We start from the raw sequence: 23,548 nt of genomic DNA on the forward strand, positions 1-23,548 counted from the left end.
AGATAGATAGATAGATAGATAGATAGATAGATAGATAGATAGATAGATGGATGGATAGATAGAGGGGTCTTGGAATGATATAAGCAGAAATGGGGAGGAATAAACACAAGTAATTTGCAGAGTATAGTGAATAAGGTAACCACATTATTTAGGTTTGAGCAAGGAAATGTGTAAGGTGAGGCTAAAAGGAAAGTGGGGCTAGACTTGTTTGAGTGAAACTATCTTTTGGGTATTTTTGGGGACCCACTTCACTCTAATAAGCATCTTTATTTGACAAGAGAGGTGATTATCGAATGATAGCTTTTTAGGTCACTCTTTATAAGATTTGTTATTCATATACATGTGTTTGTTTTGTTTTTTTTTTCTTTCAATAGCTAATCAAGTTGAAGAAACATTACATACCCATTTACCACAAACCCCAGAAACAAACTTTAGGGTAAGTTTTCAGTGTGTATGCAGACTGCTGTAACTGTGGCAAGTGTCAAAGTTTTCTCTGTGTCATTTTCTAAACTGTAACTATATGTGTTAGGTAGAGCACGGATTGTTTTTTTAATTTGCTTTATTATTTGGTAAGGACATCTTTGAAGATGTTCTGAGAAGCCTCAGCTCTTAGTTTCTTTATTTGTATTTGATATTTAGACATAGACCAATTTACTTTTAGGCATAGGGACTCTAATGCGTATCCATAGAGTTCTTCATTTCCAGTGAGCTTATCTTTGGGTGTTAACACCTGAAGAGGAGTAATCTTTAAATCTGAATATTTATTAATACTTTATATTGTGTTTTAGGATTCCAGCTATCCATTTGCCAATAAAGAATCCATTGGTTCGGAACTGGGGAATTCCTTTGCATCAAATATTAGAATTAAAGAAGAACCTTTGGATGATGAGTATGACAAAGCAATGGCACCACAGCAGGGACTACTAGACAAAATTAAAGATGAACCTGACAATGCTCAAGTAAACATTTCACCTTTACTTTCCCCCCCTTCTTTTCTGTTCCACACGTGAATTCTTCATTTGAGAGAGGAAATTCTTGATTAAGAAGTGAAGTAGTTTGTTGACAGTATGAGAGGAGACTTCATGAAGGTTAAGGCAATTTGAATTATCTTCTGAGAGTAACACTAAGGAATCAAGAGTTACATGAAGCTTCTCCTGAGTAGTAATTTAGGCTTTTAATCCTCTTTGTTCCTTAATGTCACTGTTCTATGATTTTTACAATTTCAGTGCAGGATTAGGGAAGGGGAGTCTTCAAGGATTTGAGATTGATGCAGCAGACATGGCTGAAGGTTTATGGTTTTTATGAGTTTATGTTGTGATTGAGTTTATACAAGGTAGTAAGCCTTGCGCAATTACTGATAATGAAGTACACACCGTGTGTGGATTTAAGTTTCTTGGGGGAGGAAGTAATGGACAGGTTATCTTTGAAAGGGTTAATTGATTGAAGAACTAGTTCATTTGATCAATGGGTAGAAGGTAAAGGAGGCTTTGATGGGTGAAATGGGATTCCAAATTTGAGATCTGTAATTAATAGGGAGGACCCAGCTCTGCTATTGAAGATTGCTCTGGAGGAAAAATTTACAGAGATCCTGTAACTGAAGTTCTGAAATCAGTGAAGATATCTATGCAGTTAATGACATTACAGTAGTTGGGATGTAAGAAAAAAGTTATGTGCTGTAATAAGTTTGGAGTGTACAAAGGGAAGTGAGGGATGAATATACAAAATCAATTATTTGAGGGTGGTCTATGTTTTATACAAAGGGCATGAATTCAGAGGCTGAGAAGTAAAGATACCATGAATTAGCTATTTCTCGACATGATAGTTGATCTAAAGACAGGTTCCCTTTCCATATGTTTCTATTATTTTGGGGAGCTGAATGTGTGAGACTTCTGTGGAAGAGATTTTTTTATTCACATGTCTCTGAGCACGGTTTCCCAACTTTGGCACTATTGACATTTTGGTCCAGATAATTCTTTGTTGTGAGGGGCTGTCCTATGTAGTGTAGTACATTTGTTTAGCAACATCCTTGGCCTCCACCTTCTTGGTACCAGTAGTATCTCCACCCTCCCAAGTGTCTGCAGACATTGCCATATGTCCCCTGGGGGGTGGGCAAAATTGTCTGCTGTTGAGAACCACCTGTTTTACAATAAGGAGATGTAAGAATAGATGTTTTGTATGAGTCACATTGATGTTCACTTAATTTCTTGGTGCTCAGTGGAAGGTAGCAGTATAGAGTAGTGATGATAAAGCTGTAGGAACTGGATGGTTATGAGTGTGAAGGTAACAAAGAAGATGGCAGAGCAGGAATATGAAAATAGTTAAATACAAGGTAGATTGAAAGCATGTTAACAGAAGCAGGCAAAATGGAGATCTTGATTGTTGGTATTAGGGATAAAGAAATATCTTGGTAACCTAGGGAAAGTTCATGCCTCAGAACACTACAAGCACATCCGTATACAGGGAAGATTTCCTGTCTCTTTACATGCCCCAGTGTGGACATGGGACATTCATAAGAAATCATAATCCTGGCAGGGATCCAAAAGCATTACTTTCTCTCTGGATATGACCCAGTAACACTTCCTTTAGGATGAAAAGGCAGTTATAGCAAAGACCAAATACCTTGGGGGAAAGGGAACATCAGGAAGGATAATTTATATTACTTTTTTGAAAGCAATCAGCAATTCCGGTGGTTGGGGGATACCAATAGGATGGAATTGTCATAAACAACTACATGTTTATACACTATTGAAAGTGTAATATGTTATAAAATGCTGATTATGAAGTTTCATCATGATTTTGGGGAAGAAATTCCTCAAAAGTTCCAGCACTTGACTGATTGGACTCTTGAGAACAAAGCAGGAATGTGTATAGGTCCTGGGCGTACAGTCCAGAGACATTCTTTACCCTGACCCTACAACGGGGCAGTCCGAGCACGTGAGTAGATAAAGCTAGGTTTTTCAAAACCAAACCAAACCAAACAAAACAAAACAAAATGTTTATTATTAAGAGACAGAGCATGAGCACGAGCATGGGAGGGGCAGAGAGAGGAGGAGACACAGAATCCGAAGCAGGCTCCAGGCTCTGAGGTGTCAGCACAGAGCCCGACCTGGGGCTTGAACTCACAAACTGTGAGATCATGACCTGAGCCGAAGTCGGACACTTAACCGACTGAGCCAGCCAGGTGCCCCGATAAAGTTAGGTTTTCTCTGAGAAATCCTTTCTATTGTATCAGCCACACCAATTCTGTAGGATCAGACCTTTTCATAATTCTTCTAGATATCCCTCTGGGCAACTTATGTTAGACACAGATACCTGGTCTTTCTTTTCTTTTCCCTCATCTTTCCTTCCTGTTCCCTTTCCCTTTCCCTTCCCCTTTCCCTCCCCACTTCCTCTCCTTCATTGCCCTCTTCCTTTAGGTATTTCTCTCCCGTGACCATTGGAAATCTGTATTCTTTGCTGTTCAGTACTGCCTAATGCTTTCACTCTTACATTTCCCATAGACTGGTGAAAGGAGTCCCAATATTATTTTAACAGTTTCTAAAACAGTACTATTAACCTAACTCTCTTAAAATACTGATAGGTTTTACAGTTGTGGTCAGGCTTTACTTTTGACTGTCAGTTACCAGTAGTAACTTTTGTCACGATTTAATAAGATCATAGCTTTGGTTCATGGCACCTTATCAAAACCTCCTTTGGCTTTTCTCTTTGCTTAACTTGTAATTTTACTTTCAGCTCACTTCCTAATTCTTCTTTTTACACAATTCATTTTGGTCTTAATTTCTTTACTTTCCATACTTGCTCTACTTTCCAAATCACCTGGGGTGCTGAAATGTGTGTATATATATTTAAAGACTCAACCCATTTGTTCTTGATTATTTCATCAGTTAATGATTTTCTGGGGTCACCAGTTGTCATCCTCCTACCTCTGTTATCAGCATAATATCATTTGGTCTTGCAGTTTCATTTCTTTATTCAGATCCCTCCTGCATGTGACTATATTTTCTGTAGTGTTTTATACGTACAGTGTACCTATACAGTGTGTAGTGTGTTGCCTCATCTTTCTGTATAAGAAGGCCATAGTAGGTGGTATTAACTCCATTTGTAGATGAGCGAACTGAAGTTCATAAAGGTTGGAAGGAACCATTATGGGACCATAATGAAGGTCATTTTATTATTATCCTAACAATATATAAATAAAAGTTGTTTAATGTTTAAAACTGCCTGGAGAAGGTTTTTAAAATAGAAAATTTAAAGAGCCAGAGACCCTATTTTTGCTTTTCCCCTTTTCAATTGGTTCTAAAAATTGGAAATTCAGTGAATACTACATTAACGTCATGATTTTTTTCTTTTCTTTTTCCTCTTATTAAAAGAGCTAATTTTATCTCTTGTTAAAGTAAATGGATTATGATGGGAAAGCAAATAAATTTTCACAATAGTGAGTCATAGAGTTTTAGAAAGTAGAATGCAGTAATTAAATGCTGGGCTTTTTTAAGGTATATCAGATTAACTTGGCTATAGGTACTGGGTTCTTCATTTCTAAAACACTGTCTTGGGATACGGATACAATTCTTCCTTTATGGTAAACAAAGGGAAGGTAAAGCTATTGGTAAAGGATTTTTTTGTTTTGATAGCCTGTTTTTCTCCTTCTGAAAGTTTTTGAAGCCATCAGATTTTCACTTAAGTTATTAGTCATTGTTTATAATTAAATATTTGTAAAGTTAGTCATTATTAGGGGGATACTAACATAAACATGATTCTGCTTTGAAGGCGTGCGGTCTATAGAGTACTTAAGATATACTTATTTTACTATAGTATATAAGTAACATGTACTTGAGGCTTAAGGAACGTATCAGAAGTTTGGAATAATTGTCATGAACAGTGAAAAAGAGCTGACTGGAGACCATTAAAGTATGTCAATAACTATTGATTTTTTCGGGAGTTTTCTGAGATTAAAAAAAGTTTTTTTTACTTGAAATTTGCTTTAATATACTGTATAATGTAAGAATGTCAGGAGGAGCCAATGTTAGGAAATCTTTTAATACATAATTTCAACTGGTCAAATAAGACTGGATAGATAGATGCAGAAAGACATCTCACGTAATTTACTGTGCATTTCTTGTAATAGATACTCTCTTGGTCATGGTAAGGAAATATCTACTTCAGATCAATAACAATCATTGAATTTAAGAGTAAAATGATGGAAACCTGTTAATAATTACTAAAAGAACACAAATTACTGATGTCAGCATTATTATTTAACTCTTGTTGGATTTTCGACCCAGTACATGTTAAAGAAATTAGAAGAAATAATGGAAAAGGGGAGACAAAATTGTCATCGTTTACTGGTAAGGATCTTTATTAGAGAATTAATAGAGTTCATGAAAGTATAGTGGAGTAGCTAGTTGAATTTTGGTTATATGAAAGATAGCAATATTTCTGTAAATCACTTGTTTCTCAGAGAATATGATGAAAATATTTGGTATTCCCCTTGGCAGAGCAACTAGAAAGTACTTATGTCAGGTGAAAGACAATTTGATAGAATGGAGAGTTTTAAAAAAATGTAAGATATTAGTTATTCCTAAATTAAGATACAGTTTTGATAACAGTTCCGATGACAATATCAGTAGGTTCTAATGTTTTGAAGAATAGGCATCCACACAAACATTAGACATGTGTTCTAAAAATATAGGTTGATAGTGGTGGACTATTGTATAAATGGTTAAACCTCTCATGATTACGTTTATTAGGATAGTGTGATATCCTAAAAATAGGCTGGCTCAGTTGGTGGAGCATGTGACTCTTGATCTTGGGGCCTTGAGTTTGGGCCCCATGCTGGGGGTAGAGTTTATTTAAAAAAAAAAAAAATACGGCTGATAATGATACAGAATAGATTGCCACAAAAGAGACATTTTCAAAGCAATCTGATCTGTTAACAGTGAATGGAAGGAATTCACTACTCAGAGAAAGAAAAAGAAGACTGGCCCTTTAAACATCAAAATAAATAAATTCCAGATGGATTAAATTAGGGATTGGGCAAATTAGCAGCAGCATGCCAAATCCAGCCTGCTTTCTGTGTTTCTGTTTTGTTTTTGTTTTTCTGCACACTGTTTTTGTAAATGAAGTTTTATTCGATCATTGCCACATTCGTTTCATTTACATATTACCTATGGGTGTTTCTGCTCTACCAGGACAGAGTTGAGTAGTTGTGGTAGTATGGCCTCCAAAATAAAAAAATATTTAGTATCTGGCCCTTTGCAGATAAAGTTTGCTGACCTCTGGATGAAAGGACTGTTTTAGAAACAATGAAACCATTTTCTTAGTGTTTTATTTTGGAAGTAGAACTTTATAAGAATCGAAGGAGTCACAAAGGTAAAAACTAGATTTTTGGCATAGAAATGGAAACTTTATAAAAAGTTTTAAAAGTACATATTGAGGAAATGCTGATAACATGCTATACAGGGTTAATATTGTTATATTATAATGCTTTTTTGTAAGTGGATATTACAAAAAGAATTGCAGATTGAAATGAAATAGTGGGGAAAGACTTTTCAATGGCTTTTCACAAATTGCTAGAATAAATCTAATCAGAAGTTTAAAAACAACAACCTGTCATTGTGTATCAAGAACATTTACTGTGTGCCTTTCTACCTAGTAATTTCACTTCAAGAATCCTTTCCTTAGAAGATAATGCTAAGTATGAGAGTATGAATATTCACTTAAGATATTCATCATGGCGTTTCTAATTATACCAAATGTGAGGAAACAAATGGACTGACTGACATTGGGTTATGGTCATATAATCTCATAGTGTTATGCAGGGCCATCAAATTGGAGACTGAGGCCAAAGGAAAAATCAGTAATACTGATCCTGTCTTTATTTATTTAAGTTTTGTTATTTTGTTCATGGATTTTGCATTTTTTTCATTTTTAAAAATGCCACATTGAAACACTAATTTATCTTGATTACTGAGATTTTTGGTACTTTAACTTTGTGCCTGAGGCAAATGCCTCACTCACCCTATCCCAGTCCGATCCCTGTGTAATCTGGTATATCTATTAAATAATACACATCTATCAGTACTTCTCAAACTTGAGTAATGTACCAGATACCTCTTAACCACAAAAAAAGGGGGATATTTTGGAGTTGCCTGAGAATTCCAAGAATAAGAGATCTGCTGGGGTTTCGCAGATTTCAGTGTGATAAGCAATTAATTAAAATAAAAGTTAAATCTGGCACTTAGAGTTTTCACAGTGCAATAATAGAATTGTTAAAGCACAAATAACAGCACTGAAAACTTGTAGTATAACTCAGTTATATGTGGTTATTCATGACTAAAAATAAGTTTGCATTCACCAAAAAAGTCATTGAAATAGATGCAGTTTTTAAAAATATTCTCTTAGAATTCTCAGACTCCCTACAGTACATCTGTAGACCTCAGGGATTCTTGGACTCCAACTTAAAAAACACGGACATTTAGCCACTTGAAGTGATTTTGGAGTAAAATGTAATAATATGCAAATGTTTCACTGACTCAAGTGATCAAGAAATCATTTTACTAGAATGATATATTCAGTTTAATTACAACTATGTAGAGAAATAAAATCTCTGACTACAGGAGGGGAAAAGACTGGAAAGAAATATACCAAGAGAAAATGGTGGTTGTTTTGGTGTGATAGAAATATGATTAGAATTTTTCCTTATTTCTGCTTGTCTAAATTTTGTATAGTTTTACAATACAAAATATAGTTGTGTATTACTTTTATAATAGATAAACAGCAACTTAAAATACTGTAATAATAATTGTCAAAAATAATTTAAATATCTGGTAGTGCTACAAGGCTAATTGGGTAGCTTCCTTCATTTTTTTTTTTATTTCTTTCTCAGCATATACAAACCTATTATACCCTTATTGCAATTATAGTTTGCTTGCTATTATTTCTTATTAATGGTAATGTAGTATAAATTCCCCTCCCCACCTTCCCACCCATGTAGCCAAAACAAAACTTATTGAATGTCTGGATTTCTTTAGATATTTTATATTTATTCTTTTCTCTAAGTATTTATTTATTTATTTTCTTTTTTAAAGGAGTATAGTCATGGCCAACAGCAAAAAACTCAAGAAGGGGAACTGAAAATTAGTGCTGTGTTTTCAGTCAGTGGCAGTCCTCTTGGTAAGAAACAGAATTGAGTAAATGAATCATGTTTATTTATTCTGACCAGTATGAGTGAGAGGAAGTATCTACTTGTATTAGTAAGCTAGGCAGTTCTCTGCTCATTTAGAATGGCTGTCATTTATATTGGATAATTAGTTTGGGGTTTCAAGACTGGTTATGGAAGAGGAAGAAAGGATATATACATAAAATTCATGATGAAAAGTAAAACATTTTTCTTTTAATTTTTTTTAAGCTCCACAGTTGACTACTGGCTTTCAGCCTTCACTGGCGTCATCTGGCATGAATAAAATGCTTCCTTCAGTTCCAGCCACAGCTGTTCGAGTTTCCTGTTCTGGTTGTAAAAAAATCCTCCAGAAGGGGCAAACTGCTTACCAGAGGAAGGGGTCGACTCAGCTCTTCTGTTCTACACTGTGCCTCACTGGATATACAGTTCCACCTGCCCGCCCACCACCTCCTCCCACCAAGAAAACTTGTTCAAGTTGCTCAAAGTATAGCAGAATTCTAAATTATCTTCTGTTTCCTTTTAAAACACTTCATTCTTATCTGTGTATTGTTTAGTTTTCTACATTTCCATATTTTTTGGTAATTGCCACAGTATGTTGTTGCTTTCAGTTTTTCTGGATCTTAGGTGCTCAGCTTATTTTAATTATAAATAATGTGCCTTTTATATATTGAGATGTTTTTGAAACCAGCCTTTCCCATCCATGTTAGTTGAGATGCTTCATAAAACAAAAACTACACCACTTAGGTCATATAATACCACAATATTTTATTTGTAGGTAATAGATACTGAAATCCAAAAATATTTAATGTATCCTGTTATCTAATTGGAATTCATTTAATACCTTTCTTTTAAAATTTTTTTTTTCAACGTTTTTATTTATTTTTGGGACAGAGAGAGACAGAGCATGAATGGGGGAGGGGCAGAGAGAGAGGGAGACACAGAATCGGAAACAGGCTCCAGGCTCCGAGCCATCAGCCCAGAGCCTGACGCGGGGCTCGAACTCATGGACCGCGAGATCGTGACCTGGCTGAAGTCGGACGCTTAACCGACTGCGCCACCCAGGCGCCCCGTTTTAATACCTTTCTTATCTTTAAAAGTACTCCAGTGTAGAAAAAAGGACTCCAATATGTATTTTTATCTTCTCAATATCTCTGAACTGCCTCAGAGGTACCATTTCAGTGTTTAATATCAAAAGAATATGACCTTAGACCTTGATGAGATCATCCTGATATATTTGAAGAATATGAACTAATTTTGGCTGATTTGGTAAGGTGATTGTTAAAACTGTTTAAATAGGTCAGAAAAAGATGATAATGCTCTCATTCTGAAACACTTTGGCCTGTTATTAAACTGTTCAAACCGTGATTTATTAGTTTAGATATTTGTGTTTATAGTGCCTTACGCGGATCCTTCCCTTTCTCTGGAAAGGGAAAAAAGATGCTCCCTCTTCTGGTTTAAATGGAAAAAGGCATTTTAGAGACTTGAAAGAAATTTGAATGTGGTTAGAAGTCTTTTTGGAAGTTAGTTATGTGGGCTTCCCTTTATGTTTCATGTTTGATTTAGCAAAAATAGATTTCTTTATTTATACTGTTTGAATTATAAAGCATGCTTTTGAAAGTGTGTACCTCTTTTCTATATTCTAGTATATTCATCATCAGATTCTAAGATTAAGTCAACTTGAAAATTATATTTATAGGGTTTTTTTTTCCTGTTTTCTGTTTTGCCATGAGACAATTTCATATAACTTCCTTTTATGCTTCTTTATTTAATTCTACTTTAGTGATAGGCACTTTCTGAAATTTTGATTCTATTTCTTCTTTCATAATAATAGCCCTAGATAGTTCAGAGATGTTATCAGTGAATTTCAAAATGACCTTAGAAAACTCACAGAAGGGGTTTTTGTTTTTTTGTTTTGTTTTTTATTTATTTTGAGAGAGACAGTGTGAGCAGGGTGAGGCAGAGAGAGAACCCAAGCAGCGTCTGCACTGTCAGTGGGTAGCCCAGTGCAGGGTGCAAACCCATGAACCAAACCATGAAATCATGACCTAAGCCGAAATCAAGAGTTGGATGCTTAACTGATTGAGCCACCCAGGCATCTCAGAAACCCATAGAAGTTTTAAGATGTGTGCCCTCTTTCTTTGTTTTTAAATTCTTGTGCATACATATTTTTATTTTAGGTCATTTTTACCTACATATCATATCTTACCTATCTTGATCTTATGTAGTTTGGTTATCCTTTAAGATTGCATTTCTCTTTTGTTATGTTTGGTCTTATCCATAAATCTTCCATTTTTTCATCCTGTCATTTCTTGACTCTTAACTGTTCTACCTCTTCATTCACGTATTCTATTATCCTTTTTTGTTTTTTTTTTTTTTTTTAAATCCCTCGTTCTTTTCCATTTGCCTCTTACTGTCCTTTCAGGTACTCCTTACCTGCCTGATCTTCTCCATTTTCTTTCTTTTCTCCCCTTCTCATTTTACAGGATATCTTTTCTATTGTTGCTCAGTCCTCAACCACTGATCAGTCTTGTTTTTCCTTGCATTTTGTTTTATTCCTGAACTACTCTTTTATCTCCTTTTTACCACTTAACCATTCCTCCCCTTGTTTTCCTCTTACACAGTCAGACTGCAGAAGTTTAGGATGGTCTGATTTATCTGACTATAATATTGTTGAATTGGATCGTACCTTAAGTATAAGGAAATTGGATTCAAAGAAATTAAAAGAGTTCCTCTGTGTCACATAGCTGGTTAATTTTGGCAAATGCATCGCCTGCCCCTGCCACTCCATATAATCAAACAGGTTTAATTTGTAAGTTAATCCCTTGAAGGAGCCCAAGAAGGATTTCAATTTAATTTGAATGGGTGGAGCTAGAAAAGATTTCCATCCTGATAGCCACTGCTATTTTTATAGACCAGTAGAGATATAGCAGCAGCACTTAGGTTGATTTAAAAAAAAAAAAAAAAAAAAAAACCTCATTAGCTCTTTGAATTACGTTTTAGTTTTCTTAATCTTTTATTAACCATATTTCTTAGCATCTTGAATTTAACCTAAATTCTAAATATATTTTAGCTAATCATCATTTAATTTTCAGGTTTCCTTAGTAATAAGGACCTAATGCTTAGTTTTTAAAAATCTGTTTCAAAATCCTACTTAAAAGAGGTAATTTGGAGGGTAATTTTTTTAATGCTTTTAGATAAAATTACTTGATACAATGATAGAGAAGTAACTATTTTGGGATTGTCTGTATCATTTCTGAATTTTTACTGTTTGGAATCAGATAAAATCTATGATAAGATGTAATGTAGTTGGATGCTGAGAATACCTACTTTTATACTCTATTGCTTTGATCAATGCTGCTCCCCAATTCTTATTTCCTTAACCTTCTGGAAAACTCCTATTTAAGACATAGCAAAAATAGCCTTTCATGTTACATATTGTCTGAAATAATTGTTTCTTCATTTCTCTTTCTGTTGTGCATTATATTTTTTCATAATTAGTTCACTTTTATATTTTAAGAATGCTTCTGTTATGGCATTTTATGTCATTTGTCTGTTTGTCCCAATATAGTGTGAGCGCCTTTAGTGCATGCTTGTACCATATTTTTATACAGGATGTAGCTAGTGGCTGGCTCAATATAAGTGCTCAGTAAATACCCCTATAAATTAAATATATTAAAATCTACTTAAAAAATAACTGTGAAGGCAAAAAAAAAAAATGCAGAAACTAGAGGTGCCTGGAGCTACTAAGTATAGAAGATGAGGTATGAAGTTATACATTACAGCATATGAGGTGTTCCTGGTGATGATTCCCATTATGTTTACTATTATCTTTTATTGAATTAGAGATATTTGTCATCTTTTCTAAAAAGTGCTCTATTAGTATAATTTAAGTTGCAAGAATGAATATAATGGCTTATATACTATTATGTGTATGTGTATTCATGAGAGAGACACTATTTGGAAAATTTCATCAAGGCATTGTTTTCCCACTGGGTTTTAAAATGCTTTACACTTAAACTATCTGATAAACTACTATTTAGGAACAGTGGTTTAGGGGTAAGATAAAGGGTGGAGTGGTAGGGAGCCTTAAAAGGTTTTAATATTCATTGCCTTTGCTACTAATACTTGTAAATTAAATTATTTAGATATGGAAATACTCTATTTTGTATAACCATGTTAGAATATACACTTTGTAGCTTGAAATGTACTTTTATTTTCATTCATTCATTCATTCATTCATTCATTCATTCATTCATTAAAGGTTTTATTGAAATAATCTCTACACCCAACGTGGGTCTTGAACTCACAACCCTGAGATCAAGAGTTGCATGCTGTACTGACTGAGCCAGCCAGGCGGCCCTGTATTTTTACTCTTAAATGATAGTGTTTTGTTTTTTTTCTTTTTTGATTTTTCAAGTGTATATAAAATTAAAAATAGTTTTAATTATTTTTAAAGAGTACTTTGAAAATATAGAAGAGCCTAAAAAAGAAAATTCCTATCTCTTATAATCCCACCTACTAGAGATAATGAATGAGAACTGTTTGATGTGTAGTCTGTTAGTCTTAAAATATAGTATATTAATCCTCACAACAGTTCTATGAAATAAGTCATGTGTTAGAAGTTCTGTTTTATGGAACAGAACTTAAGGATCAGAGCGATTTATCAGTTTATCCAGGAAAACTGAGGCTTTCTCATTTAAGTAACAGTGCCCTTTCCATACACCTGTAAATGGCCTCTGTGTTACTTATTAACTCACAAAAAAGGAAAAATACAAATGATACTGTGGCTTATTTTATCTTTGTTATCATTTTTAGAGACATTTTAAATCCAAAGGATGTGATCAGTGCCCAGTTTGAAAATACCACAGCTAGTAAAGATTTTTGCAGTCAGTCATGTCTGTCAACATACGAACTGAAAAGGAAACCTGTTGTCACCATAAATACGAATAGCATTTCAACCAAATGCAGCATGTGTCAGAAGAATGCTGTTGTAAGTCATCTTTTTACTGTATTGGGGTGTGTGGGGGGGAAATCTAATGTTTGTGCTTAAAACAGATTTTTTTTTTTAATGTTTGTTTCTTTTGAGAGAGAGAGAGGGAGACAGAGAATCTCAATCAGGCTCCGTGCTGTCAGCCCAGAGCCCGATGAGGGGCTTGATCCCTTGAGTTTATGACCTGAGCCAATACCAAGAGTCAGACGTTCAGCCTGTTGAGCCACCCAGGCACCCCAAGAACAGCTTTTGATGGTCTGTGCTTGTGATTTGTTTGTTGTTTTTTAATTCCTAGATTCGACATGAAGTTAATTACCAGAATGTGGTACATAAACTTTGCAGTGATGCCTGCTTCTCTAAGTTTCGCTCTGCCAACAACCTCACCATGAACTGTTGTGAGAACTGTGGGGGCTACTGCTACAGTGGCTCTGGGCAGTGCCACGTGCTTCAGATAGAGGGCCAGTCTAAGAAGTTCTGTAGTTCAGCATGTGTCACGGCGTATAAGCAGGTACATGACTGTATCTAACCCCGATGTCTTTGTTCTTTCAGGAGGACCTACGTTTTTTGGTAGTACTTACTTATGAAAATGCCGCAGAAATACTAAATCTTATTATTAGCTTAATTGATGTACTTTACATATAAATAGGATTTGTCAAATGAATGTTATTAAAAACCCGGGTATAGAGTTTTGTAAATAGCATATTTCTCTTCATGCATTTGAAATACATGCTTGTGGGCATGACATTTTTATTTCAAATATGATTCATGTTTTTGAATAATATTTTGAAAATACACAAAGAAGAAAAATAATGCATTTCCCAGAGATACCCAGTCTTATCTTTTTGGTGTGTAGCCTTCTTTGAAATATATTTGGTTTGCATATAATATACTTTTTTATTGGACAAGGTAAGGTCCAGGTTACGTACATATTCTTGAATCAGATCCATATAGTTGAAATTGCAATTCAGAAACTGAAAATCTTACCATTAATTTGTTTATAAGGGTTTTTCCTTTTCTTCATGAAATACGAAAAAAATAAATGTAGGTCATATATTATTTTGTGAATAGATGAGGCTTATAGAAGATGAATTGAATGAATTCTGTATGACAAATACAGCTTCGTTTTTACCATATTTGTAATTTGTTAGCAAATTTTGATCAAAAATTAGATTTTAGAATTCATAAATCCAAATATATGATAATCTTTTTTGTTTATTTTACAATGCCTTTCTTTTGTAGCATGATAGCTGATCATTCTTTTTCTTAAAATAGTGACTTTTTATACAGTCTACCAACATTCATGAATGTAATAATGTCAGTTGAGAAATTCCTTTTAAATTCTTAATACTTTGCAATGATTTTGGAATTTTAAACATTATATGGTGTTTCCTTTTATTTCTTGTTATTATTCAAGTACATTAAAGGGGCTTAGCTTTACTATTTATTCCTTCCTTTAGAAACTCCTTGTTTTTGCTTTCACAGGGGATAAAAAAAACCAATATCTTCATGAGTTTATCCTTGTTCAAAAGACTGTTTTCCTGATAACTGTTTCAAGTACTAAAAGTTACTTGGATTCAGTCCATTCAAAGATGGTTTATATTCCACAAGAGAAGGAGAAATAGGTTGAATCATCTTAATTTTAATTTATTTACTATATTTAATTTAGCCATTACTTATTAAATTCCTCACATAGTGATATGTACTGTGGTATAGAGAAAGAATTTGATTTAGAAGTAAAGCATATCTCAGTTTGATATCTTGATTGTCTATTGAAATAGAATTTTACCTTGGATAAACAGTTAAACTCTCTGGGTTTAACTTTTATCTGTGAATGGGTATTATACTACTACTGTCACTGGGCTGTTATTAGGATTATGCGAAGGAAGAATGGGAAAGCACCTAGTATAGAACCTGGCATGTTGAAAATGGTCGTTATCTGTTGTTTTGTTTTTTTCCTTATATATAATTCATTCAACAAACATTAGATGCAATTCCTGCTTTGAAGGGCTCCATGTCTCCTGAGGGAGATAGACATAAAACTGAGTAGAGATGCTATGGTGGAAGTATTATGGTGTTCAGTGGGGCACAGAGGAAACATGGTCAGTTCTAGTTGGTAGGACAGGATGAGACTATCAGCAAAAACTTCACAGAGATAATGGATGCTGGATATACTTACAAGTTATCTTGAATGTATGATATACTAGTAGTATTTAGTATTACTGGCTGCTGAATCCCTAATTAAAAAAAATTTTTTTTTAATGTTTATTTATTTTTGAGAGAGAGAGAGAGAGACAGTGTTGAGTGGGGGAAAGGCAGAGAGAGAGGGAGACACAGAAGCAGAGGCAGGCTCCAGGCTCTGAGCTGTCAGCACAGTGCCCGACACGGGGCTCGAACTCACGAGCCGTGAGATCATGACCTGAGCTGAAGTCGGACGACGCTCAACTCACTGAGCCACCCAGGCACCCCTGCTGAATCCCTAATTTAGCGCAAACTTAAGATAATAATAGACTGTTCGATTGCTTATATTTGAAAATTTGTGATATCCAAGGTTTGCTCCCACTTTATTGCTTACTTGCTTTATTGCTTTGTGTGCTTTGTTGTTGTTAGTGATAGAATAGTTGGCAGTGACTTTCCTAATAAGTTTATTAATATTATTGAAATCACATTTTATTGCCACATATAGCACCTTTTGTAGGGGGTTCTTCTAATTTTTAGCATAGTGTAAGAGCATGAATTCCCTGTTTGTAATTTTTTAAAAATACTATTTTTAAAACTATAGTTACAATCAATTAGTAGATTCCCAAATTAATTGCTAGGTTGCGTTCAGCATTATTTTTTAATGAGATAGAATATAATGGAAAATATAAAAATGCATCACATGTTATCATGATTTATATTGTTTTATGAAACTTTTTTCAGTTTTATATACATGTATACTACACAAACACAAAAGTTCAGAAGTATGTACTGGGTCACTTTGTAAAATTTATTTCTTACTGAGGATTGTAATCATAAAAGTTTGAAAGCCACTAATTTAAAATATTTCAACAGTGTTAAGTATAAACATTTCAAAGAATTATGCTTTTACTTATCATTTGGTAAAAATGAATGTTATTTTATTCTCTTAATAGAAATCAGCCAAAATTACACCATGTGCGCTTTGCAAATCATTGAGATCCTCAGCAGAAATGATTGAAAATACCAATAGCTTGGGAAAGACAGAGCTTTTCTGTTCTGTTAATTGCTTATCTGCTTACAGAGTTAAAATGGTTACTTCTGCAGGTAATACTGGTTTCATAAACTATATAAATATATAATAGTTGACAAAATTATGGTTATTGCTTTTTTGTATAGTACAGATTTTTGTCCAGATTTAATTGATTTTTAAGGCAAGTTTAAAATATTTCAGATCTGTGTTGTAAAATATTACCTATTGCCTTGATTGCTTAACTTCTGTTTATTTATTTGCTTGCCTATTTGTGCATTCCCCTTTACCAAAAGAATTCCATTTGACTTCTTTAAGGTATTTTTTTTATCGACACCTGATTTATTTCAGGGTTCATTTTGTAGTTTCAGGGTAGATCTACCGTGCCAACTTTACATTAAAAGAAATATTTTTAATGTTAAGGTAGTTTTTGTCTGTATGTGACATGATTTAGTTTCAGTTGCTGCAACTTGACCTGGCCCTTGAATTTCATATATTGGATAATATTTATTTTCTCATACATTTGTATACGTTTGTATATATTACTCATTAGTTTTTATTTTGATTTGCTAAGGTGTACAAGTTCAATGTAACAGTTGTAAAACCTCAGCAATCCCTCAGTATCACCTAGCCATGTCAGATGGAAGTATACGCAACTTCTGCAGCTACAGTTGTGTGGTAGCTTTCCAGGTACGGCTTCAGAAATCTTCCTCTCCTGTCAGTGAGTTGCCTACCATAACGTATATAAACTTGTTAGGTGTTTGCTAATGCCTGGATTGCCTGAATTTTTCTCTCAGTCCTATTACACTTGGATTCTTTGATTTTTGATGTGTTTGGAGGCATGTCATTTAACTGCCTCCTGTAAAATTAAATGGTACTGTTACTACCCAGATTATCTATTGGGAGGATGTTATTATTTTATTTTACTTTTATTTTTTGTTAACTTTTTAAAAGCGTATTTATTTATTTTGAGAGAGAGAACGAGCAGGGTAGGGGCAGAGAGAGCGGGAAGAGAGAAAATCCCAAGCAGGCTTTGTGCTGTCAGCACAGAACCCGACACGGGGCTCAAACTCACCCCCATGAGGTCATGACCTGAGCCAAAATCAAGAATCGGATGCTTAACCAACTGAGTCATCCAGGTGCCCCGGGAGGATATTATTTTTATTTTATTTTATTTACCTTTTTTTTTTTTAAATGTTTATTTATTTTGGGAGAGAGCGAGTGTGTGAGCAGGGGAGGGACTGAGAGAATCCCATGCAGACTCTGCACTGTTATTGTTGAGCCCAGTGCAGGGCTCTATCCCATGAACCATGAGGTCATGCCCTGAGCTGAAACCAAGAGTCGGACGCTTAACTAACTGAGCCACCCAGGCCATCCCATGGGGATATTATTTTTAAAGGAGATTATTAGTTTGGGGCCTCTGGCTGGCTCAGTCAGTAGACATGCAACTCTTGATCTCAAGGTCCTGAGTTCGAGCTCCATGTTGCATGTAGAGATTACTTAAAAAAAAAAAAGTTTAAAAAATTTAAAGAGATCATTAGTTATTTTAGTTTCTGCATATAAATGACACTCTATCCATTCACTTCTAAGCTGTTCAAGGGCACGGAGTGTCGCCTGTTCACAGGTGTATCTTATGTACCTAGAATTGTGCTTGTCAGACTTAGGCACTCGGTGCTCATTTGACTGAACAAATGATTACATTGATTATCTTGTTTTGTTTCATTTTTCAGAATTTGTTCAACAAACCAACAGGAATGAATTCTTCAGTAGTGCCCTTGTCTCAGGGCCAGGTAATTGTAAGCATTCCCACAGGTTCAACAGTGTCAGCAGGTGGGAGTAATACCTCTGCTGTCTCCCCCACCTCCATCAGTAGCTCTGCTGCAGCTGGCCTCCAGCGTCTTGCTGCCCAATCCCAGCACGTTGGGTTTGCACGAAGTGTTGTAAAACTCAAGTGTCAGCACTGTAACCGTCTTTTTGCCACAAAGCCAGAACTTCTTGACTATAAGGTAAAGTATAGGATCCTGATAAAGGGTTTGAGTGTAAAATGGTCTATCTATAAAATCATTTCTAGCTTTTCATCTTTAAAAATTACACTACTTGTTTTAAAATAAGAGGGAATAAAGGATTTCCAAAAGATAAACCAAATGTTTCATTAGTACTTAATGATTATTTCTTTACAGGGTAAAATGTTTCAGTTCTGTGGCAAGAATTGTTCTGATGAATATAAGAAAATAAATAATGTAATGGCAATGTGTGAATATTGTAAAATTGAGAAAATTGTAAAGGAGACTGTGCGATTCTCAGGTGCTGACAAGTCATTCTGTAGTGAAGGTAAAGACAAGATCATCTTACCTACTGATCATGTTGGTCTTCTTAAAAGTAACTGATAATTTAAGCTGTTACTTTGTAAGTTTATCTGTTTTATCCATTGTGTAACAAAGCTTTTTGTTTTGTTTACATTTGGTTTGCTTTTTACTGAGCTAGTCCTTCATATCATATAGATGTTAAAATGAAGGAAAAGATTGTTGAAGTGTATTACAGAAGATGATGGTGATGTGAAAAACATTTCATGTTTTTAGGTTGATAGGGATTCTTTTAGTTATTGGCGCTTATTTCTAAAGAGAAACTTCTTAGGGGCACCTGAGTGACTCAGTCGGTTAAGTGTCTGACTTTGACTCAGGTCATGATCTCACAGTTTGTGAGTTTGAGCCCCTGCATCAGGCTCTTGGCTGTCAGTGTGGAGCCCGGAGCCTGCTTTGGATTCTGTGTCTCCCTCTGTCTGCCCCTCCCCTTGCTTGTGCGCACCCTCTAAATAAATAAGTAAGCAAGTAAGTAAGTAAGTAAATAAATAAATAAAAGCAAACATTTAAACATAAATAAATAGAACTTCTTACATTTTAGTAGCATCCTAAATTATATTTTTATTGTTTTAAATAGTCATTATATTTCTGAATATAATAGACAAATCAGTATGAGGTAGATTGTCTATTTTGATGACTTTTTTGTATGTTTAAAATGTTTTATTCTAAAACTGTGCATGATTAACCTCCTAGACTATTGGCTTTCAAACCTTTTGACCACAACACAAAAGAAGAAATACATTTTACATTGTGACCCAGTATGTTATCACCTACCCAAGTAAAACAAAGTTTTAGGAAACAAAACTTTTATTATATGTGATGCTCTGTAATATTTACTATCCTGTCCTATTTTATTTGAAAAAGAAAATGATAGTATAGATTCTATAAATTGATCTCTTGGTCTACTAACTGGTAAGGATCCAACTGTGAAAACATTGTCTTAGAGCATTTAAGTTTAAAGATGTAGGTACTTAATTTTTTTCTAATGTTAATTTTATTTTTCCTGTTTTTAGGTTGCAAATTGCTTTATAAACATGACTTGGCGAAACGCTGGGGAAATCACTGTAAAATGTGCAGTTATTGTTTACAGACATCTCCCAAATTGGTACAGAATAATTTGGGGGGGAAAGTAGAAGAGTTCTGTTGTGAAGAATGCATGTCCAAATATACAGTTCTATTCTATCAGGTAATTAAAATTAATATCCTTGGGGTTTTTCAAATTAACATTATTAACATTATAACATTATAACATTATTCAAATAACACACATTATTCCCTTCTTTTATTCTTTAAAGTAGCATGAAGGGCAATGTAATGATTTTAAAACTTTTAAGTATTCAATGTATTATGTTGTCCTGCGGTATTAATGTAAGATTTAAGATGACTTTAATGTCACTGAAGTTATGTTCTTTTTGTTTTTAATTTACTTGTAGAAGACGTATCAGTCTTAAGACATTAAAGAGTTTAAAATTAGCATTTTATCTATTTATTATTTAAAATGAATTTGTCTTCTGAAGTTTTTGAAGAAGATAGGTTTTATTTTCATTTCACTATGTTTTTTAATTACTCTTTATTGGCATCTTTATAATGTGACTTTTTTTAAATTTTTTTTTTTTAACGTTTATTTATTTTTGAGACAGAGACAGAGCATGAATGGGGGAGGGTCAGAGAGAGGGAGACACAGAATCTGAAACCGGCTCCAGGCTCTGAGCTGTCAGCACAGAGCCCGACACGGGGCTCGAACTCACGGACCGCGAGATCATGACCTGAGCCGAAGTCAGACGCTTAACCGACTGAGCCACCCAGGCGCCCCTATAATGTGACTTTTAATATGTAGTGTAAATGATTTGAAAAATGATAAATGTTTACCATTTTAGGATGGTTTTCATTTTTATGTTCTAAATTCTAAGTTAATTTCCTCACTTGTTATGTGTGAACTCCTTTTATTCTGTCAGACCAGAGATAATTTGTATTTTACGCTTTTACTATCTTATTTCATTTTTAGATGGCCAAATGTGATGGTTGTAAGCGACAGGGTAAACTCAGTGAGTCCTTGAAATGGCGAGGAGAAATGAAACATTTCTGTAACCTGCTTTGTATCTTGATGTTCTGTAATCAGCAAAGTATGTGTGATCCACCTTCACAAAACAATGCAGGTAAAATTAAACTTTATAGTCTTTGATCAGTGCTAGGGACCAACTACTGTTCTACAGAATGGGAACTTTAAACAGTTGTTAATAATTTCATGAAATGCAAATTTCACTCTGTTCAAATGACATTAACATTTGAATCCCTTTTTGTTTAACAGATTAAATCTTTGTAGAAAGGAGTTCATTTAGTTTTCTCTGAACATTTTGAATTAAATAAACTCTGTAAGAACTATGGGACAGAATGGCAGTTAATATTTGGTAATGGGTATATACACCTTGACTTCCTTAAACAAGGATTTGAGAGTGTAACAAAGGACATAGAATATAAATCATATGGCCTTTTTTTTTTAATTTTTTTTTTTTAACGTTTATTTATTTTTGAGACAGAGAGAGACAGAGCATGAACGGGGGAGGGGCAGAAAGAGAGGGAGACAGAATCGGAAGCAGGCTCCAGGCTCTGAGCCATCAGCCCAGAGCCTGACGCGGGGCTCGAACTCATAGACCGCGAGATCGCGACCCGGGCTGAAGTCGGACACTTAACCGACTGAACCACCCAGGCGCCCCCACATGGCCTTTTAAATACACCACATGTGTAGTTTTACAAGAGAAAATACATGGAATACTTCTAAGTTTCACTAATTAAAAAATAGGAAAAAAAAACCCAGTTAATCCTAACGTGATTCTTTGCTCTGACAGAATTTAACTTTACTGAAAGCATTGTTTAACCTCCTTGAGATGTTGGTTTCTATGTATGTACATATAAATTACATGAGGTCTTTTTATTTTTGTTTATTTAATCAGCAAGTATTTCCATGGTGCCAGCTGCTTCAGCAGGGCCCCCATCTCTAAGAAAAGATTCAACTCCAGTTATAGCCAATGTGGTATCATTAGCCAGTGCTCCTGCTGCTCAGCCCACAGTGAATTCTAACAGTGTCTTACAAGGTATGTCTGATTTGAAAGCATTTATGTAGCCTTTTGAGGTTGAGTACAGGGGTTCTGTCTTTTTTCCATCACTGGTCATTTTCAAATATTTGACACATTTATAATATGAGTGGTGGCTCTCTGTGGGCTGTTGGGCACTAAACAATGTTTTTGTCCCTTTTTCACACGTGATACTTTAGATGCTAGTCTTCCCATGAATTAAGATAATACCTGTTTTTATTTGGAGATTTTGTGTCTGTTATCCCACCATCAGCTTTAAATGCTGCTGTTTATGTTTAAATAATTGTGTAAGATCCTAAATATTTATTTTAATTTATATTAGGTGCAGTTCCAACAGTAACAGCGAAAATCATTGGGGATGTAAGTTTTATTCTTTTAACTGGTATTGCTTGCTACTGTGTTTATTTTCCAGTTTTGTACAGTATGAATATGTCTATGCTAATTTTCCATGCTTTATTCTTTATTATGTAAAATAATTTTCATAAGCTCATAACCTTTGTTCAGGAATAAGATATTCTGGTTATTTATTGATTGATTCATATTGTGGTTATTTAATTAGGTCTTTAATGTACTTTGATTTCTTTGAATACTTGCTATCTCTGCATAGTTACTGAAGCCTATTTTTGTTGGTTTGTTTTTGTTGTTTTTAATAGTAGATAATAAAATTTTACAGAATTCAGGCATAAAGGTATTTGGGACATTTTGTAATGTAGTCAGATTGTAAATAAAGTATTTATAAAATACAGTTTGTTTCCACCCAGAGCAGATTATCCTTAAGTAAGCATTCTTTTTTTTTTCCTCGATAATTTTTGCTTTGTTTCTTAGAAGAAAATTAATAGGAGAAAAATTTACAACTAGAATAGTAGCAGTTCTGAAGTGTTTCCTGGTCTGTTAGATAACTCTCACATCATCTTTTTTTAGGTTACTTAAATGATCATAAGTGTTTATGTTATTTCTAGTTATCTTGAACCTAACTTTTTTTTTTTTTAATTTTTTTTTTTTTTCAACGTTTATTTATTTTTGGGACAGAGAGAGACAGAGCATGAACGGGGGAGGGGCAGAGAGAGAGGGAGACACAGAATCGGAAACAGGCTCCAGGCTCTGAGCCATCAGCCCAGAGCCCGACGCGGGGCTCGAACTCACGGACCGCGAGATCGTGACCTGGCTGAAGTCGGACGCTCAACCGACTGCGCCACCCAGGCGCCCCGAACCTAACTCTTTTAAGACTCATCTCAGTCAGGAAATAACAGTTCTCATTTTAAACATAGCCAGATTGACCAGCAATGTCTTATAATAGAAATAGCATTTTTCTTGGTAAATAGAATTGGTAATTAGATACATTCAGAGTCAGTATATAGTTATCAAAATATTCTTATATAGCTATTGGTATTTCAGGAATATTGTATTTCTTACATATTTAGTTGAATATTTATGTTCTTTGTCTTCCATGAAATTCCAATATAGTGTTTCTTTTGAAATTATAGTATTTCTTCTAATTAATGATAAGCTTTTGAAACCTCTTTGGTTTCTGATTTTTTTTCTAGGCAAGTACACAAACAGATGCTCTGAAACTGCCACCTTCCCAGCCCCCAAGACTTTTGAAGAATAAAGCTTTATTATGTAAACCTATCACACAGACTAAAGCCACTTCTTGCAAACCACATACCCAAAACAAAGAATGCCAGACAGGTATGTTCCTTGCACTCCCCCCCCCCCCCCTAT

The 23,548-nt window shown here is 34.6% G+C and overlaps 1 protein-coding gene across 7 annotated transcripts in view; it reads left to right on the plus strand.

The window, feature by feature from the left end:
* Positions 1 to 23,548, plus strand: part of ZMYM4 (zinc finger MYM-type containing 4) — a 146,901-nt gene that overhangs the window by 86,823 nt on the left and 36,530 nt on the right. For 4 of the 7 annotated variants that reach the window (XM_040468859.1, XM_040468850.1, XM_040468866.1 and 1 more), the window contains 16 exons: positions 375 to 436; positions 789 to 959; positions 5,283 to 5,345; positions 8,088 to 8,172; positions 8,408 to 8,663; positions 12,995 to 13,169; positions 13,465 to 13,677; positions 16,301 to 16,451; positions 16,949 to 17,064; positions 18,105 to 18,380; positions 18,555 to 18,705; positions 19,748 to 19,920; positions 20,740 to 20,890; positions 21,686 to 21,826; positions 22,149 to 22,186; positions 23,371 to 23,515. In XM_040468859.1, coding sequence (XP_040324793.1) covers positions 375 to 436; positions 789 to 959; positions 5,283 to 5,345; positions 8,088 to 8,172; positions 8,408 to 8,663; positions 12,995 to 13,169; positions 13,465 to 13,677; positions 16,301 to 16,451; positions 16,949 to 17,064; positions 18,105 to 18,380; positions 18,555 to 18,705; positions 19,748 to 19,920; positions 20,740 to 20,890; positions 21,686 to 21,826; positions 22,149 to 22,186; positions 23,371 to 23,515 — 2,367 coding nt within the window. The remainder of the gene's footprint in view (positions 1 to 374; positions 437 to 788; positions 960 to 5,282; positions 5,346 to 8,087; positions 8,173 to 8,407; positions 8,664 to 12,994; positions 13,170 to 13,464; positions 13,678 to 16,300; positions 16,452 to 16,948; positions 17,065 to 18,104; positions 18,381 to 18,554; positions 18,706 to 19,747; positions 19,921 to 20,739; positions 20,891 to 21,685; positions 21,827 to 22,148; positions 22,187 to 23,370; positions 23,516 to 23,548) is intronic. The other 3 variants (XM_040468884.1, XM_040468889.1, XM_040468856.1) reach the window with 2 other exon arrangements.

This window comes from Herpailurus yagouaroundi, unplaced genomic scaffold (genome assembly GCF_014898765.1).
Source record: "Herpailurus yagouaroundi ecotype Mexico unplaced genomic scaffold, PumYag 77, whole genome shotgun sequence".
NCBI lineage: Eukaryota > Metazoa > Chordata > Mammalia > Carnivora > Felidae > Herpailurus > Herpailurus yagouaroundi.